Source organism: Lepisma saccharinum, chromosome 24 (assembly GCF_977018435.1).
Source record: "Lepisma saccharinum chromosome 24, izLepSacc3.1, whole genome shotgun sequence".
NCBI classification, from domain to species: domain Eukaryota; kingdom Metazoa; phylum Arthropoda; class Insecta; order Zygentoma; family Lepismatidae; genus Lepisma; species Lepisma saccharinum.
Window position 1 is genome coordinate 36,233,832 of NC_139252.1, and position 20,569 is coordinate 36,254,400.

At 40.1% G+C, this 20,569-nt stretch overlaps 1 protein-coding gene across 1 annotated transcript in view; it reads right to left on the reverse strand.

Annotated features, from left to right (window-relative positions):
• The window catches only part of LOC145977934 (synaptic vesicle glycoprotein 2B-like), a 115,019-nt gene that overhangs the window by 61,211 nt on the left and 33,239 nt on the right, over nt 1-20,569 (reverse strand). The window contains exon 2 of the mRNA XM_083110264.1: nt 16,941-16,991. Coding sequence (XP_082966390.1) covers nt 16,941-16,991 — 51 coding nt within the window. The remainder of the gene's footprint in view (nt 1-16,940; nt 16,992-20,569) is intronic.

Here is a 20,569-nt window from a genome sequence, read left to right on the forward strand (position 1 = left end):
TTTCTGAGTCTCCGCGTAATGTTCCGTCTTCTCATGATATACTCTGGCCAGGCTTGTTTAGGTTTCTGCTCCTTCATCTTACGAATATGGCCTGGCGCAGTCCCCAATATGTGCGCAACTGTAGCTACATTTCCAGAGATCGTGTTATCCAAGGTTATCGGATTGTGCCTTAATTCATTTTCCACAAGAGTGCGTAGCATTTCTTGGTCACGCATATTCCATTTTCTTTTGGTTAATCTCTTGTTGACTGGTGTGTGTCGTCTTTTAAGTTTGATACAGTAGCTAATCAAGTTGTGGTCACTAACTGTCAGCTTCTCAGCAACCCACCAGTTATCTATCGATAACCGCCCATTCATGTTTGAAATTGTCAAGTCAATATTCGATGTTGCTCCTGCTCTATTAGAGTATGTTGGAATATCAGATCTTCTATTTAAAACATGTAAGTTTTTACTGGCCAGTAGGTCTTCCAGTTCCAAGCCACGGTTATCTGTGACCTTGCTAAACCAATGCTTTGATTTAGCATTCGAGTCCATTCCAATTAAGATGTTATTCATGGATAGGTCAGTAACAATTCTTTCCAGTTGATCCAAATAAGGTTGTATAGGATCTTTAAACTGGCAGTACATATTTACTAAAACCCAGCTATCATCTCCTAAGCAGATTTTCGTTACTATACAGTGAGATGTTGAGTAATTGTGTAACCAGAATATTTGTAAGTCACTATTGGCGATTATAGTAAATGTCATTGGTTTATCAGATATTGAGTAGACTTGCATTCGACTCGGAATGCCAACTGGTTTTCCTTTCAGGTGGTAAGGCTCCTGGATGAGAGCAATGTCTATATTATGAGTAATAATATGATTTATCACTTCTTGGGTTGCTATCTTAGAACCCTGCGCATTGATTTGAATCACTTTAATTTCATCAAGAGTTTTGCTATGTGCATCTAGAGAAGGGTTATCCATAATTAATTTTAGAAATGATTCTATCTCTTATCTCTCTGTAGGTTGGACATTCTTCTTTAGCGCAGTTTCTTTCTCGTATTTTACAGGGTATACAAACCCATATGTTTGCTGACGGACAGTTTTCCTCTGCATGGGATTCTCCACATTTCCCACACACTGTCTCTTTGTTGCAAAACTTACTAATGTGACCTAGATCTTTACATTTAAAGCATCTTGGCACCGAAATAAAATCCCTAACAATAGCCACTGAAAAGTTTAAGAACAGTCTACCTTTACTTAGGATTAGGTTTCTCATGTTTGGTGATGCTTCTAAAACTACATGAGATGAGGCCTGATTCCGCCTACCAGTCCGAAACCTAAACCTCAGGTTGTTGTACATTTCCTCATCAGTCATAATTTCGCTAAAGTTCATATGATACAGCTCATCCATTAGTTCCTCATCCTTGTACGACTTGGATATATCGTACAGAATTACCATAGGATTTTTCTTCCTTGTAGGTTCCATCTGTAGTCCGCATTCAAGAAGTTTAGGGTTATCTTTCATACGCTTGAGTTCCTGGTCAGATTCCAGTTCAACTATTAAAAGTTCTTTGGTTGGACGCATGTTGGTGATGCGTATCTTATCTTCTGCAGGCTTGATGTTCGACGTAATTACCCTTAGAATGTCTTTCGGTGTTTTTTCTTTCGCTTTGATGAATAAAGTTGGTTTAACAACTTTTGAGGGTTTAGGTATGATATTCATCTTTAATTTTCCAGCATAAGTTGGATTCTCGTTGTTTTCATTTTGTGTATTTAATGTTTCTCTTGATCTCAGTATCTCTTGAAGATACTGCTTATCTTTCTTAATTTCATCGTTAACTGCGAGGGTAACCTCTAGCTTAGTCTTCAGATCTTCATATTCCGCAAGTATTTTGCTAATAATGTCTGTCATCAAGGTCTTTGAGGTGATAGATATCTTTTCCCGGGCTATTCCCGCGTGAAGTTACTTTATGTGGAAACGAATCATACTCATGTTATCTTCCTCTTGCTGGGCTCCTTCCATAGTTGGTTCCTCCATATTAAGCTAGTTATTATCACCCTCATTTCTCTCGACTCTTCTTTTTGGTGTATGTGAGTCGAAGCTTTCTCTTGGTCTTTTCCGTTCAGAGTCCATATCCCAATCAAACACAACAAGTGCAAATGAACAGTACAATTAAAATTCTTAATATCATCTTGATTGTCTTCGTGACACACACACTAAAATCCCTCCTTTGGTGCTGACAGTATACAACCACATACAATTTAAAAAGTAGGAGGGACGGCTACCCCCCCCCCCCCCAGGGCGCCAACCTGGATCCGCTCGACCACAGCAGCTCGCCGAAGCTTGCCGGGCTCAGGTGGGTCCTCTGACTGATAGATGAGGATGCTCCTTGACTATTGGCTTTCTTCAGTCAGAGGGGGTCGAGACGGGGGTCGGGACACAAAACCCAACTGTAGTATCCATAATTTTTAATCCGGCAGCAGGTGGGTTATGAGAAGTGGGAATTATATTACATCAGAACTTCCTATGGATTTCTTGATCGCCATAGACGTTATCAACAGGATGATGAAAGTGAAAACTCGGCCAGTCTAACCATTAAGAAAAAATAAACTGGGTTATGGGCAGTTTTATTAATGCTTTTCAGCATTACAGGAAAGTATTGCTGACTCTCGTAATGCTTCGGAAGTTCCGGAAACAACAGGTTTCTGCATTCGAGACAAGGGGCCACTGCTTATCGCTTTCGTGCAAGACGACACTTCGAGGCAGCACGAGGATGAAAGAGTATATGGCAACTGTTCCTTATCAACAAACCTGCTCGCTCAACAGTCACCGCTGTTCTGATATCGACAAAGAGTGGAAAGAAAAAGTTGGGGAGTTTATTAACTTTTACAGTGATGCGCGTGTTTTTACAGATAAAGCAGGCAGTTTACCGGTTTTCTTGGTGCCTGGCCGCTTTGGAACCTTACCTAAGCAAATTTAATGCAACTTCTCAAGCTCAAGCAAAACACACAAATGCAGTGGAGGTTTCAAAATAGGACGTAAAGGACACAGGAAAATAACAGACATGCGATTTGCAATAACGTAGAGGTATATTGTAGGAACTCTGTCCACATGATTTCAGATCTCATATGAGCAGCAATAAACCCTCTGAATTTTACAATAATAATAATAATCCATAACGCATAGGAATTTTGACGCAATGATTTCTCCCGTATGAACATTGAACAATGGTTTAACAAACAATAAATTTGCAATAATTAACAGCTCCGTGTTCAGAATCCTAAGGACCAAGATATAAATCGTGTAAACTTTCAAGTACTAAACATTTGGCTCGTAATGTTTAAAACTACGAAGTGGTGCTCCAAGGAATACACCCAATAGCCCAATGAAGGACAAAAAAAGGCCAATGTCGGGAATAATTCCGTAAAAGCTGAATTTTTGGCAGTTGCCCAAAAGTCCCCGCCCCTCCTTGCGGCGCTTCCCCCCAGCCCCCCAAACATCAATTTCTCAGACTCTCAGTTATTGACCTATATCTCCGTAACCAATGGTCGTAGACAGGTAATCTATTTTAGTCTTAATCCTCATTAGATGGGCTACAAAAAAGATTCTGTTTAATTTTTCGACAATGCTGGTGGTTTCGCCATAATTTTAAAAAAAAATCTTCAAAAAGTGAATTTTTTCTATTACTTTGTGAAGTTTTTGGCTTGTAACTTTTGAAGAAATTAAATGACAAAAAATTGTTTCGAATAAAAGTTGTAAAAAAAAAGTGCTCCCCTGTGCATAGCACCACGCCATGAAGGCGTATAGGGGGTGTGGGGGTAACGCCCCACACTTTCTTGATCCGGTCGTGAGTGGGGGTGATGTGATCAGCATCACGCCCCTGACCGCCTTTACCCCCCAGGGTTTCCCCCAGGTACCCATGTTATTCGACGCTGGGTGGGCGCCGGGGCCGCTTCCAACCTTAGAAAAGTTCCCGGATTTGAACCGGCCAGGGATCGAACCCGGGACCTTGAGCATGGTAGTCAGACGCGTTACCGACTGAGCCACCGCGGCCAAAAGTTGTATCTTAATTTATAAGCTTTAAAACGATATCAGTTTTAATATACGAGGGTGGTTCAGCATGCTCCGCCCCTGACCTATTTCCAGTGATAGTAGAGACCTGTAATTTTATATGTAAAATTGTTCATTCTTGAGACTAATATCCACAAAGTTTCAAGAATTTACAACAATTTCTCTTTTTGTTACACGCTGATGATCAGTAAGAAGTGTGACCACATGTGAAACAATGGAAAAATCTGAGGTCCGAGCAGTGATAAAATATTTCCTCAAGAAAAATCTAACACGGAAACACATCCATGCAGATATGGTGGGAACTCTTGGAGACTCTAGCCTTTCATATGACCTACTGAAGAGATGGTGCCGTGAATTTAAATGTGGTCGGCAGACCTGTGAAGATGAGCATGGTGGTGGCCCGTCTGCAACGGTGACCACACCAGGAATGATTACAAAAGTGCATGACATGATTTTGGCAGACCGGCGAGTGACTGTCCGCCATAGAGCAGACACATGTGGCATCTCAACTGGCAGTGTGCATTCAATTATTCATCATCATTTGTTAATGAAAAAAATCTCTGCACATTGGGTCCCGAGAATGCTGACGGTCAACAAAAAGAGAACACGTCGTGTGACAAGTCAGAACCTGTTGCGGACAATAAAGGCTGACAAGCCAAAGTTTCTGAAGACATTTGTTACAATGGATGAAACGTGGGTTCACCACTTCGATCCCGAAAGTAAACGCCAAAGCATGCAATGGAACCCCCCCCCCCCAATTCTCCACCCCCAAAGAAATTCAAGGTTCAACCATCAAAGGGCAAAGTGATCTGTGTTCTGGGATCCTTTTGATAGATTATCTCCAACAGGGAAAGACAATCACAGGTGTTTATTTTGCATCCCTAATTGAAGAATTACGTACTGCCATCAAGGAGAAACGCGAGGGAATGTTGGCCCGTGGTGTGTTGTTCCATTGTGACAATGCTCCCGGCCACACCTCCCAAGTCGCGGTGGCTGTAATTCATGCAGCAGGGTTCTAAATTGTCCTTCATGCCTCTTATTCTCCAGATCTGGCCCCCAGTGACTTCCACCTGTTCCCGAACATGAAGAAACACCTTTGTGGAAAACATTTTGCCAGTGATTCCGAGGTTATGGATGTTGCGAATGCTTGGTTGCAGGACCAACCAAAATAATTTTTTCTGCTGGGATTGAAGCACTGGAAGGCCCTTTCGAAAAGTGTGTTAATGTTGAAGGGGACTATGTTGAAAAGTGACAGTGATTTGGTTTTCCTACGAGGGTTCCTTCTATGTCAGGGGCGGAGCATGCTGAACCACCCTCGTATTTTAATGAAAGATGCGCCATAATATGTGTCTCCAAATGGAGGAGAGCACCAAAAAAGTGTCTCTTTTATCACAGTGCGGCAGTTAAGTCCGGAATCATTGACTTTTCGATAAAAGCATGAGACTTGGTAGAATCAATTGTTATACTACTTAAGACATGTTCAGTCGAGTAGCCAATCGCCACCTGCGTGCTGATGGCAGCCATTTTGAAAAGAGTCCGCCATATTGGATATTTTTGATTTGATATATCTCGGGAACGGTGGCACCTGTCAACTTCAGGATTTTTCATAAATGCTCCAAATAGTGTAAACCTCATAATATATCAATAAATCTATTTTTCAAAAATAAAAATAGTGGTTGTTAAGTGTGCATAATATCTGAATCGATATTCAATTGTTTGTAAAGTTATTGATTTAGGGATTGGTGTGTTCAGCCATCTTAGAAATGGTTATTGTAAGTTTAGTATTAAATCGTTATTATTTTGCATCCTCGTGTTAATCTTTATATTATCAAGTACCTACGTGTGTGAATCATTTAACCTCTGCGTGTGCACACACGACAGAGATTTATACATGACGACGAGAATTTAGTTAGAAATCGAGGATACGTATGTTTCACTTCTAAGCTTCGTGTTATAGTGTAAATGTACATAATGGATATTGGTATTGATAAATATGATCCCCAAGATGGATCGATAGTAGCGTATTTGGAGCGCTTTGATAATTAATGTGAAACACAAGCAGTGGCGTGCCCAGGAGGGTTTGGTGGGGGTTAAACCCCCCCATTGGTTTCGACATTTTCAAAAATTCAAAGCAAAAGTGAAATAAATTTTATTTAATAAATGTGTTTGAGTACCAAATAGCCAATATTGTAAAATGTTTACATTTGGCAATGAGAAATGTATTTGCTTCTTTAATTACTTTTGATAATATTGGAGTTGAGTAACAGCAATGCACAGGCAATCATTCATTCCTTAGTCACTGAAAAGGAAGGAGAATTTCCTTCTCAGTATGGTCAAGAAAGAGCCGTAACCCTTGGAATGCGAACTGAAGGAATCCCTCCTCCCCTTTCTTTCACCCTCGATGACCCTCCTGTTACGACAGTGCTGCTAACTTCCCTTTTCTTTCTTTCCCCTTCTTATACCATTTATGCCAGCAGAGCAAAGTTCTGTGAGATTTGAATCACTAAAATTAGCAGGCAAAGTAAGTCAAAATCTTATCTCGCAACTGGATGCATATTTATTTCAAAATATCAATAATTATAATAATAATATTGTTGCAGGCAGTAGCGAAGCATGGTTTTACGAAGGAGGCAAGCGAAGTTTTGTACAATAGCATGCCGGGAGGAAGGGAGGGGGTGAGGGATGCGTTATATAGCCCAACTGGCCCAGTCAGTTTCATAAACAAAATAAAAACAATTAATATGCCAAAATATTATACGATTTACTCTTGTGCTCTTTACAAATTAGATATTTTTTTTTCCTCAACCAATTTCCAGCCTTCAGTTTATTGAATTTTCTTGTAAAATTTGTGAAAGATGTCACTTGAATTTCTGCGTAAATAATTTAGCAGTTGCAAACACTACTGACACTGACGCTACTTGTTGCTGTCAACACTGGTGACGTAATTTGAGCTGGACCAAGCTGGATGCATGGTTCAGACATTCCAAACCACAAACACTCGCCCGGTATCTTTGTCCCAAGTCCTGGTGTTCACTGGGGTTGTAGCGAGTTGCAGTCTGCAAGGTAGCAAGTCGAAGTGGTCGTGTTGTGTGTTAAGTTTCTGCGTGTGTAATATATTTTTGACGTGGAACTAAAGATGGATAGAGAAAAGAGGAGAAATACATTATTAGATTATTTCCAAAAGAAAAAAAAATGGAAGTTGAAGCTTCACCTTCCACAAATAGAACCTCAGAAAAGGTCGATTGAGGTTCAGAGGAATTCCATCCGAATTGCGAGTGAAACGTGCGAACTTTCAGACTCTGATATTCAACAAGAAGGCATAACAGAAGATATTGGAAACCTTCTTGCAAAATTATGTCAAGGAACTGTCGAGGTAAGTGACGTTCATTATTTGATAGCAGATATATCCATAGGCGGATTTAGAATTTTTTTCTGGGAGGGCACAGCATGTGCTGTAAGCATACAAACGTGTGTGTGCAGGGGAGGGGGTGCCCGCGTGTGTATGTCTGGAAGACGTGTGCAGGATGTCACCCTATATCACCAATAAACTTTCACAGGGCGAGAGAACGTGAAGATGAACAAGTTTCCTCAATGATTTCAGGGGCCTCACCGATGGTGGTGTAATCAAAGAGGTCCTGGGTTTGATCCCCTGTGAAGGTGCATTGCACAGTGGTACGTATCCCGATGTAAACTTTAAGTCCAGTCCCGATTAACGTATCGGAATATAAAATGGACTTTAAAACAATTTACTTTTTGTTTTGTTCACGAACCCTCGGAAAACTATATTACCTACCCTATAGATCCACCAAAGCATTTGAAACCCTGGCGTCGGAGCAGTGGCACTAGTGTCGCTAGTTAAAGCCACGGGAAAGCCTGTGGTTCACGTATTTTCCGAGATCCCAGAAAGCTTGGTGCTACTATATATGTATGCAACCACATTATTAAATCACGGTTGGCATGGACAGTTTTATTATTTTGTAGGAAAGGGATAAAATTTGTATTACGACACGGGATAGACTAGGTAGACATGCTATGAACTGTAAATATTCCTTATAAATCTTCTGAATATTTCTCTTGTACAAACGCCACAAAAACAATAAGTAATATGTGTGTGCAGTAATAAATTCATTTTCTGAAAGCATCTTTTCTGGCATCAGTGGTCGAAGTAGGGGATGCTGCCTCCAGTTAAGAAAGTTTCACAAAGCATACCCCCAATTAGAATAATTTGCATATTGAGCATCCTCCACCTACTGTATTGTCTCCATGTTGATCCATACAAGGATGTACCCCCTCGTATCACCAAAATCGATCAAATATCCCCTCCCTTTTCGGCTAGGAATTTCCATTTCGAGCACTGTCTGGCAAGATTTTGTCAGGCTCAGTGACAGATCCTGCAGTGCGGTGCTGGGCTTCGGAGGGGGGCGGGGAGTGGCCCCTTCAACAGTTGGTTTCCCAGTTCCATAACGTTAACAACATACAAAATTCCTCTCCATAGACCTAATATGAAAATGAATATGACACATTAATGACACTGTAGTAGAAATTGTTAATTACTGAAGGGGTTCGTATTTGTTTGGCGACTGTCAAACAAATGTTTTGACCAATAATATAATAATACAATGCCAAAAATGTACACAATATTTAGCAAAATCATCTCCACAACAAGTACAATGTTGATTGAATTGATGTCTTAAGTCCACTTTACGCACAGTAACGCTAATCGGGACTGGACCTAAAGTTTAAATTGAGATCCGAACCACTATGAGCCTCCACCGGGTATCGAAACAGGGACACCTTGATTACAAGGCGACGACGCTCCCACTGAAATGAAACTGTGGTATCGTCATCTTGCAGCAATGCAAACACGTCCAGTAAATGCTCTTGAAACAATTGATATATGCAGTGAAGTGTGTAAACACACGTTTGCGCATATTATGTACAATCCCGGTAACAACAACATCAAATGAGAAATCATTCTCAACTTTGAGGCGGTTAAAGACCTATCTTCGAAATACCATTTGCGAAAAAAGATTAAATGGGTTAGCTGCTCTGAACATTCACCGGGATATATTGTCAGAACTCGCACAGAAACCTCGATGCCTAAATTAAGAATTTAAATTGTTGAACTGTGGTACCTTATTTATTACTGTCTTTAAGACATCAAGTAGTCTTAATCTCTTTAATGTTGTTACAGTGTTGAGTGTACATATTTTTTGTTTGAAAATTATATTTGAGCAATTAAATATAAAATATTAATAATTGAAAATATTCAAACAGGTGCTTTGATATGATGCTTTTCTTCTTATCACAAGTGTGACTTAAAAAATAAAAACATGAAGCATCCATAGCAAATACATTGATTGCGTTCATTGGGGTAAAACCAAAGTATATTAATTATCAAATTTATTACAAGAAATTTGACCTGTGAACTGGAAAATGTGTTGGATTCATACCCCCCCCCCCCTTACGAAAATCCTGGGCACGCGCCTGAACACAAGCTATTCCAGAGGACAAGAAAGTTCCTAGATGAATATCTGTCATTGGAAACCAGCCATATGAAGTTTTGCGTGAATTATTTGCACCTACATTGCCTCATGATAAATCCTATCAGGATATTGCACAAAGGTTAAAATCTTATTATAGTCCATCAAGTAACTATATTGTGCAAAGGTTAAAGCTTAGAAAATGTGTACAGGAAGAAGACGAACAAATAGAAGATTTTGTAAGGAGAATAAAAAAGATCGGAGGGCAGTGTGGAAATGTAGGAAAGCAGGCACAGGAAATGTAGGAAAGTCATGTGACTTATCAGGTGGAATGTTGTTCGTCAGAATATCGCCTTTTCTCAAGCCAGGTCGCAGAACCGATAAGAGCTACACGTTACGGTATATGTCCGAAAATGATTCCCCTAAAAACGTTGAACGAAACGCTAAAACAATTCTTGCCTTAATTACATAGGCTACTATACTATATGTGCCGCAGTAGCTCAGTCGTTAGGGCGTTTTATTACCATGCGAGAGATCAGGGTTCGATCACCGACGGGGGAGAATCGGGATTTTGCCCACATGTTCAAGCTGCTCCGGTGCCCAACCAGCGTCGTATAAAGTAGGTACCTGGAGGAAACTCTGGGGAAGGGGGGGAGGAAGGCGGCCAGAGACGTGGTGCTGATCACATCATCCCCACCTTCGGCCTGATGAAGAAAGCTTGGGGCCCTAACTCCACACCCCCTATATGCCTTCATGGCTTGGTGCAAAGCACACGGTAGCACTTTGTTTTTTAATTTACTATACATACATTCCGATTTTGTCGAAACGGAACTTCCCAATCTCTACGTGGGCTTTCTTCCAAGTTCCGTAGGGATGTAAATAGGCTCCAATTTTTCTTGACACAATTCATACATGTTATATTTTGTTATATCAACAGCCGATATCCTTTATGTGTGTGTGTGTGTGTGGGGGGGTATAATCCAAACATCTGAGGTGATCCTTTTCCCAATACTCCATTCTCAGAAATAAATCTCAATTCCACACACTGAAAATGTAGCACTTTCTACATCTTAGCATGCAATTATCTAGTAGCAAAGTAATGTGTGGAAAGAGAAAAATTAACGATTTGTAACGCACTCTGGAAATTTCGTATTATTTTTTTCCACTTTGAACTGACATTCATAATATTCATTGACTAAAGAATAGCTTAGTCGTTCTGCTACTTTCAATTCTTCATTACCGTAGTCACCGTAACACTCTCACTCTCTCTCTCTCTCTCTCTCTCTCTCTCTCTCTCTCTCTCTCTCTCTCTCTCAGCCTTCCCGATGGCGCAGTAGTAGCGGAGTCGCCTTGTAATCAAGGAGTCCCCGGTTCGATACCCGGTGGAGACACACAATGTTTCGGATCCCACTTTAAATTGTAGATACAGTCTCGATTAGCCTTTTTGTGCATAAAGTGGACTTAAAATACCAAATGAAAATAAAAAATCACCGTAACTCTCTACAAAGCCAGAGGATCCAGGTTCGAAACCTATCGAGGCTTAGATGTAGCATTGCATTCGTATCATTACCCATCATGTTTATCGTCGCAATTTTCGCCAGAGGTAAAAATGCGACACAAAAAAAGCCAAACAGAAGCTTGGAATCAATCTGAATATTGGTTACGTTGGATACGTGGTAGAATTGTCTTAAAAAGTCACTTCCTGTGATGTAACAGGTTTTTTTATTAGAGACCATTTATATAATACATATCGGTGTTGCAAACAATAAGTACTTTCACGTTCACCACACTCTTCGGTTGTTTAAAAATCTTAAGGAAGAAGGATCTCTAAATTTCCGCTTTCACATGTCAACGAAACTTTAACATAAGTTTAGTGTAGGCCACAAAAGAGATTTACATATTCTTATGATATCTGTTCAACTTCACGAAACCTAATTCCAATAGAATACGATACTACTCCTTACGTTCCTGTAAATGTTCACCATTAGTCTGGCGAACAAAAAAGGAACAAAGATTTCCGTGTTTCCTTGAGCAAAGATAAGGCGCCTGCTCGTAGCAAGCAAGCACCAACTGCTTCGATCAGTGACCTTCACTGTCAGAGTGACTCACAGCAGGCCCGCTCGTTCCAGTGTGCGTATAAAACAGGTATTTTATTTAGTTCGTTCCAATCCACAGTTATATCAAGCTAACATTCTAATAGTTTCGTAAAATATACATTATGGTCTTCCAGAGTGTTGTTGCCTGCTATCTACACGCGGGAGATGGGGGTGTTGTAAACATTTCTGAACCCAAAGGTCGAGCACAAAGGTAAAGTCGTGTAAGCATTGAAGGTAATAACAAGGTAATAGAAGTTGAAGGAAATGTTGGAATAAATTATATCAGAAATTGAGTAAAAACAGTTTTCATCACACATAGGGCTATCAGATCACTCTTCAGCGGAAAGTAGGACAAATTGTCTCAAAATGTTGGACACGAACGCATTTGCAGTAAATATAATAAGTTACTAGGACATCTTAGCATATAACGAGAATATTACACATCTTCAGCTCAAAAAGTAATGTTTAAGTGAACGGTTGAGTTCAAAATTCCTCAACTGCTAATTAATAGCACGACTGTATGTATGTGATTTCAACTTGTGCATGCAAGACAGAACGGTTTGCGTCGAGACGGGGCCAGGAAGGGAAAACAATCCATGAATTCGGGAAGGAAAAAGTTCACAATTTCGTAAACAAAGTCTGGAAGTTCTTGTTTATCGAAATGTAAAAAACTGCTATACACTTAGAAAAAACAGAATGTTGTGTCTTATTTCTTCAATAAGGACTGAGGGTCTCCCAGATGGCGCAGTGGTAGCGTCATTGCCTTGTAATCAAGGGATCCCGTGATCGAACCCGGTGGAGGCACATAGTGGTTCGGATCCCACTTTAAAACTGTAGGTCCAGTTCCGATTAGCCTTACTGTGCATAAAGTGGGCTTAAAACATCAACTCAATCAATCCAATTTGGACTGTTTATGTAATTTCTGGAATGAAACTTGTTACTTCCACTTACAACACTTATAGTATCGATAAAACTTCACAAAGTAAGCATTTTTATACATATATCCGGACTTTTCCCGATCTAGAAAATCGGGAAGTAATTTCTGAGCTGGGACTTTGATTTAAGCATAATTCTCCAAGGAACAAGGAACCATATTATCTCAGACTCCCCTCAGATTTTCTGTTTCTCCATCTAATTTGAAGTTACGTGATGCCCAAAATACGTAAAAGACATTTGTGATTCCTTTCAAATTCCTTCCGGAGGTCAGACACAACTCTAAAATCTAGGACACGTCCGGAAATAAGAATGCTTCTTATAACCTCTTTTTATTTTCTTATTTTTCCTTTCACATTTTACTAATTGCGACGACGAGGATGAGTGATATGATGAAATTGATGAAGGGGCACTCACAAAGAACACCCATACGCACGACGGGATTCGAACCCAGGACATCAGACATCGTAGCGCACTGTGCTAACCACTCCGTCACGGACGGAATTGTTATAGCCCTAATCGTTCCACAAGCATTTTTTCTATCTTTAACTACACACGAAACAAAGAACAATCTAAATAAACAGGTGCCAGTTCACACTCTAACCGTAAAAAAACATATGCATGTGAAAATGCAAAATAACATTTATTCTTAGGTAGTTGTGATGTATTATTTGATTTGATTTAGTTTATTTTACTTCGCGTTTTGTGCCTCTTGGCTAATTTGCGAAGATGGGGATGAGTGATGAAATGATGAAATTGATGAATTGACATTCACAAACAACCAAGCCCGACCGGGATTCGAACCCGGGACCCTTGGCGTCGCAGCGCGATGTGCTAACCACTCGGCCACAGGGTCGGGTATGTGATGTATTATTGTATATTAAAGAAATATATTAGTGATAAAATGACGGAAGTAGAGGAACATCTCCAATGAAACACTCATGCCTTATGGATATTTGTATTTCTTGCCGAACAAGGTTCCGAGTTCGAGTTCCGACCAAAATGGATTGATTCATTGTGTATGTTCATTTATGTCTAAATGTAATCTTAAATCGTCGTCATGAAAAATTTAACTTCAGAGGAGGAAAACTGAGGAAATTACTAATAAAAACAATAACAAAACAAATTTGATCTACATATTCCATCACGGGGACTGACACTTTACGTGTATACACGCTTGGTACAATTTGATGATATCGCGATTACGTAATGGATGTGCCGCCACTTAACTGAACGCCCTAAAATTCCCATTTTATTACTAAATTCTAAATTAGCATAATATCACATAGTTTACCTATTCATAATATGCGCCGCTTTGGTGCACTTTGTGGATTGTTTCGTTGGTTGGTTGTGCATTAATCAACATCAGGTTAATCGCGGCAGGCAAAGTGGAGGGAATTGACAATGAAGCAGAACGAGGGGGCCCCTTGGTTCCCGATTAATGAAACTTTGTCTACATGCAACTGAGTCGCTGCGTGAAATCGCCGAAAATGTAATTTATTAATTTCTTAATTTTGCTTATTTTATATTGCTTTTCTAGCACTTGCGTCAACAAAGGCGATGAGGATGATTAATGAAGCTATGAAATGGATGATAGGACATGATGATCCATACCTTACACAAAATTCTAAGTTGGTACTAACGAATATAGATTCGTCTTATCATTTATCAAGTAGTTATTTTTAACTCCAATCTTTTTCAAGGACTTCTGGGCTGACAGCATGTGTGTTGCGCGATGATGATTCGATGAAAACCACCATTTCAGTGAACTTTCTTCACAATGACTCTAATAATATCAGTAAAGAGAAAATTTCCTCACGAGTAGCTGTTGTTAAGAAACAAATTCCTGAAACTTTTTCTGGTGCTCTCAATGCACCCAGCTGTTGTTTGTTATGGCTGGGCCTTGGGGTATGACTCACGCTGCTGTCAATAGCTATTCAATCGTTCCCGAGAAGCCAGGTTCACCAGGAAAACCTAAGCGACAATTTTGTTATTTGGGTTGCATAGACAACAGGCTCCAAGATGTTACGATATCGTAGGTCTCGTGGCCCAAGAACTACTTTCTCTGACTGTACAAGGGCGATACGCGTTTGAACTCCGGTGCCAATTCTAATCCAAAACAGGATAGCTGGAAATTACAAAATACTGTGTCATCAAGTGGATCCAATCTTAGGTTTAGACAAAATCAATCGCATAACGAGGGAAGTAAAAATGAACGGGAAAGAAAGCAACAATATTTCAAGCAGTGCAGATACTGTCACGATGTTTCCCAGTATTTCAAATTACAGCGCAATAAAGAAACTAATAGTACTAAACCTTATAGCAAGTACAAGGCTAACGCTGTGCAGGCTGTTGAACCTGTATTTGAATGATATGGACTGTGAGGTGTTAGGTGTAAATGAATTAAGGATTGGAATGATTACTATGGAAGTAAATGGAGAAAGTAAATTTATGCAAGAAGGATCGATTGTGTATACTTTGTCTCACTGTAATGAAAGTTCAGTTTCGTCGCAACCATATCTTAAATCTCATCATTCTTCATTGCCTATGAAAATAGCTAATTGTGATAAAGCTACTAGTAAGTTTGTTTCTTCTTCCGAATATGTAATTGCTCTCAATATTATTGATTCTATGTTGAACTTTGAAATATATACAGGTTCACAAGTTTCGATTGCAAGTAAAACATTTTGTGACAGTCAACTGCATGGTTGCAATATCTGGAAGCTGACTCTGTTTTACGATGTGCTAGCAGTATGACCTTGCCGTTAGTAGGAAAAGTTGCTGTAAGAGTTCGTTATGAACATGTAGATAAAATACTAGACTTATATGTAGTCGCATGTGATTTAAAATATCTACTCATGGGAAGACAATAGATTAAGCATTTATTGCCTGATTGTCACATTAATCTATCTCAACTTAGGCCATCGTTGGAAGTGTATCAAGACACGACTCATACTTCGTCTATGTTAACAGCTGACAAGTTGAAAATTGTTCAAGGGCAAACTTAGGTTAAGTCAAAGGATACGACTAATGCTTCGTCTGTGTTAACAGCTGACAAGTTGAAAATTGTGCATGGGCAAACCTTGATTAAATCACAGATGGTTAAGTGTAAAAGTCTGATTGCATCTTGTAAAAAAAAAAAGTAAAGTGCTCCCCTGTGCTTAGCACCACGCCATGAAGGCGTATAGGGGGTGTGGGGGTAACGCCCCACACTTTCTTGATCCGGTGAGTAGGGGTGATGTGATCAGCATCACGCCCCTGACCGCCTTTACCCCCAGGTATCCATGTTATTCGACGCTGGGTGGGCGCCGGGGCCTCTTCCAACGTTAGAAAAGTTCCCGGATTTGGCAGTGGTTCTGTGGCGCCGGAAGCTTCTACGCCGGATGACAAACAGTCTACATCGTATTTGGATGATTCCTGCAGCCCACATCAATGTGTATTTTTGAAAAGGCCCATCAACTACAATTTTCACTTGACTACATCATCAGGTAGTATTTGATTTTAAATTTAATACGAAAAGGAACGTGCAGAAAATGATTGTCCACTTTTCAAAAATTATTAATTTGTTTCTCGCAACTTATTTAAATTACTCCTACAGAACAAAAAGGACCACATTACGATTACGTAACTGTAATGTAACTGGCACACTGTATTATTTCTGTAGGCCTCCCCGATGGCGCAGTGGTAGCGTTGTCGCCTTGTAATCAAGGGGTCCCGGGTTCGATACCCGGTGGAGGCACAAGTGGTTTGGAACCCACTTTAAACTGTAGGTCCAGTCCCGATTAGCCTTACTGTAAATGTATTATTTCTGTGAAATTACTAAGACATTCTGTGTGGGTATAAATTCAAAATACTTTAATATTTTTCATTTTTTAACATACGATTCAAACAGAAGAATGAGTTTTTATCAACGAAAGGAAAACCTTTGGATATTCCAATTTCTATAGCTTGTCACTTCTACAGGATGGCCACACAGTCTCGAACCAGTGGCGGTTCTGATTACAGGTGACCTATGGCACTGACCAAAGAAAAAGACAGAAACTGGCAGAAGGGTTCCTGTGGAATGGGCACCACATTCACCTGACCTCAACCCCATGAACTTTGCCATCTGAGGTGAATGATGTGAAATCATTTCTGGGAAAGAACAACCACTACTATGGATCCTATATTTTCGGAAAGAATTCAAGTTTGAAGAAGTATGTTGAGACTGGTATGAACATCTGGAACACATTTTCCACCAATGAAATGCTTTTTACGACCACCTTGTGGCGTTGCCTCTGTAACAGTTTCCGAAATTAAACTACAGCTTGACTACTTTTCTTGAGCATGAAGAGAAAAGAAAGTAAAAAAAAATAGAAATAATAGTTTTTACCTGCGCGTTCAATTGCTGATTCGTAGTCCCAGGAGTCGTCAGTCTTTGAATCTGAAAAAAAGAGAACTCATAACAGATTTGACATCAGACAACGGTTATTAATAGACAGTGTGTCTTGATTTAATCTTTGCTTAAAATCTTGTTGTGATCTCTGTTTTGTCGATGTTGCATGACGAGATTAAAGGGAAGAGGGTTAACGGGGGCCATCTACCCACTGAAACATCAAGAAGTAAAAATTGTCATTACAAGAGAAAATGGCCATCAGCCCCACCCCTTTGATGATTAGAGGGGCAATCCCATATCAGGACTGTATCCTTTAGGCCAAGAGGCTCTGGTGCCTTAACTCCCTGCCAGTAGAACCCTCTGTTTCTGTCCCCATGTGTTTGTGATAACGTTTCATCCTCAACGTCGCGACTATTTAATAAGACAGAAAACAGAGGTAAATTAAAACATATACAATTGATTGGTTAGCTGTCTTCTACTTCGCTTTTCTGCCACATTTGGTTAATCGCGAATATGAGGAACGGTAATAATATGGGAAAGGACAGTCACATATGGACAGAACACAACAAAAGCCCTACAGGAAATTAGACTGGCTGCGAGTCCAGACACCACAGCCTCGCTAGTCTGCAAAATGCAGTTCATAGTGTGCTAGGAGACTCTTAGGAGGATTAGTCTCTCCAAGACCTTCACTTGGGAGAGGGTGTGTGTTTGTAATGGGCCAGGGTATATATGAGTTGAATTAATCATCTAAACACAAGCCGAATCCCGTGGCTGAGTGGTTAGCACATCGCGCTCCGACGGCAGGGGATCCGGGTTTGAATCACAGCCTAGTCATGGGTGTTTGTGAGTATCCATTCCTCAATTTCATCATATCATCACTCATCCCCATCTTCGCAAATTAGCCAAAAAGTGGCACAAAAAGGGAAATAAAATAAAACAAATCAATCAATCATCTAACACAATATGGCCTAATTGAAGGAAGTGCAGATCTCAGAATGTTATAAGCCCTAAACCACCAGATAAATTAAGCTCTGGATCTATTTTCATTTACTTTAAGCGGAAGGCATTTTGTATTTACATTATTTAATCTTTTAACAGTCGCATATTGATGCTCTGCTGTATCCAGGGATATCTGAGAGGTAAAGCTGCGGGGAGGATACAGGTCAGCGATTGACCACAAGCAATTTTTTAATTTTTAGAAAACAAAATGCGATATTTTTATACACTTTACAACAAATTTACAAGCACAATGTAAATGCTAAATGTTTTATTACAATATGAACGATTTGTATTATATTTGACAGAGTTGCCATCAAAGATATATTGTTACTACTTTCAGAGAATTAAATTGTGCCCATTGTTAGTGAATTATTTATAAATATATAATACACTTGTATCACAGACTATCCTATACACACCCTAGTTTACACTATAGATAAACGTGATCTGGTATATTTGTTATTTAATGTGAACAATAATTGAGTTTTTTCTCAGTGAAGTTTTTGGAACAGAAATATCTGGATAGTAATAATACCAGATGTTAAAATTATCTGGATATCCATGATTCTCATATTCTAATAACTGATAATTTGAATGAATGAAATCGAGTTGACAGATGTAAGAGCTTCAGTATTGGATACCCGAGTATTGCTTTTCTTTATATCTGTCATTTGAATTATTCAGATTTTCACTAAGGATATTCGAATATCTGCCCAAAAAATGTTCTTCGTACTTATCAACTGTATATTTGTACAGTCTTCATATAGATATCAAGCTTCACATCCTATGAATAACTGGATGTCCGTCGGGCAGAATATGTGAATACTCACGTATCCTATTTTCTAGATATCCATTAGCAGATTATCTCAATACTAGTCAGAAACTTAATTCCTGCCCAGCAATCAGCCGAATCTTCCAGATTCACTGCAACCGGACTGATTTATTGGTTTGGTTTATTTTACTTCGTATTTCTGCCACTTTTGGCTAATCGTGAAGATTAAGATGAAGATGAGTGACGATATGATAAAATTGATGAAGGAATACTCACAAAAAACGCACATGTCCAGGCTGGGATTCGAACACGGGAACCCTGGCGTCGTAGCGCGCTGTGCTAACCACTCCTCTCTCTCCACACACACACACACACACACACACACACACATATACATATATAATTAGACATGGAGACAGATATATCGAAAATATATTAGTATAGTGTGATGTATTTGGAAAAACTAATATCGGTAATACCGTCTATACCTATCAATATATGGACCGTTGTTGGGGATAATTGGATACATTTTGAAAATTTTATCATAACAAACAATAACTCAATCAATTTATCTGGAGAGTTTTCGATTTGAAACTGAAAATCGGTCGGGACAGTGGGAAGTCGACTTGACCCATTTATTTCCTTAACTTCCATCTTCCATGTATATGCGGAACTAACAAACTGTTTGTCAGAACTATCTTGAACTAACGAAAAATTAACGGTGTGTCTAGGTTTGGGGTGGGCAAGGAAAATGGGCGAACTTCAGAGAGGTCGATGCAGGTATACGGATAACCCCTGCCTAACAGCGCTTGATACTAACCACTACACCACGGAGAATGGTCGGTTCCGTTTACATTCTCTATACCTAAGACACGTTACTCGTGCCTCTTTTCAGTCGATAGGCAAGTGCATTTTTTTTTTCGTTGCAAAGTCGAGGTTAAAAGTCCTCCTCCGTAGCCGAGCGGGTTAAGGCGTTCACTCGTCTTGAGATCGTTCGCTGCAGGACGGCGTAGGTTCGAATCCGGATCTGGTCGGAATTTATTCGGCCTACGTATAGGGCCGGTGGCAACCCACCATCTTGAGCTCCGAATGAGTGAGCGGTAATCCGGTCGAGAAGACCTACAACGGCTGGGGGTTCGTCGGGCTGACCACCAGTCACCCCAATACTGGTCTAAGATCTCCACGCTATAACAGGTGACGGAGAAACAGTGTGGGAGGGAGACCAGCAGTCGGTAGGTAAGCCAAGGGTCTCAAGGGCTGTCGCGCTATGGATTATTATTATTAAGTCGAGGTTAAAAGGTCTGACCACACTCATCAAGAATGATATGCATGGCATGCGTGATAGTTCATAATGATATAGCTAATGTAAACGGCAGAACAAAAGAAAATCGAAACTTACAGTGGCAAAACAAAAGGTAAAGTTGGTTCGTTTAAGTTTACACAGAGAGAGGCAGGCAGGCATGTCGCCTGATATTGTTCGCATAAACAGAGACGAGAACGGTAGACATCTGCATGGTATGTCTGTCCTCCCTGGTTCGGTACCCGCCGGTAGAGGCGCAGTGGTTTTACGTCATATAAAATTGGTTCCAGCGCGAGGAAAACACAATTAACGAAGATATTTGATCCCCAAGTATGGACTGCATAAGTAAAAACCTGCCATCTCAGAGTACTTTCGCGGCTTTTTATTAGCAAAAACCAGTGGCGGTGATTAGGGGGGCGAGGGGGCAGTTGCCCCCCACTTTTCGGCTCTTTTGCCCCCGCACTATGCTAAACCTTATCTGCAAAGGGAAATATACTGTCTTTGCCCCCCCCCCCCGGTTTTGGAACCCAATCGCCGCCACTGGCAAAAACAGAT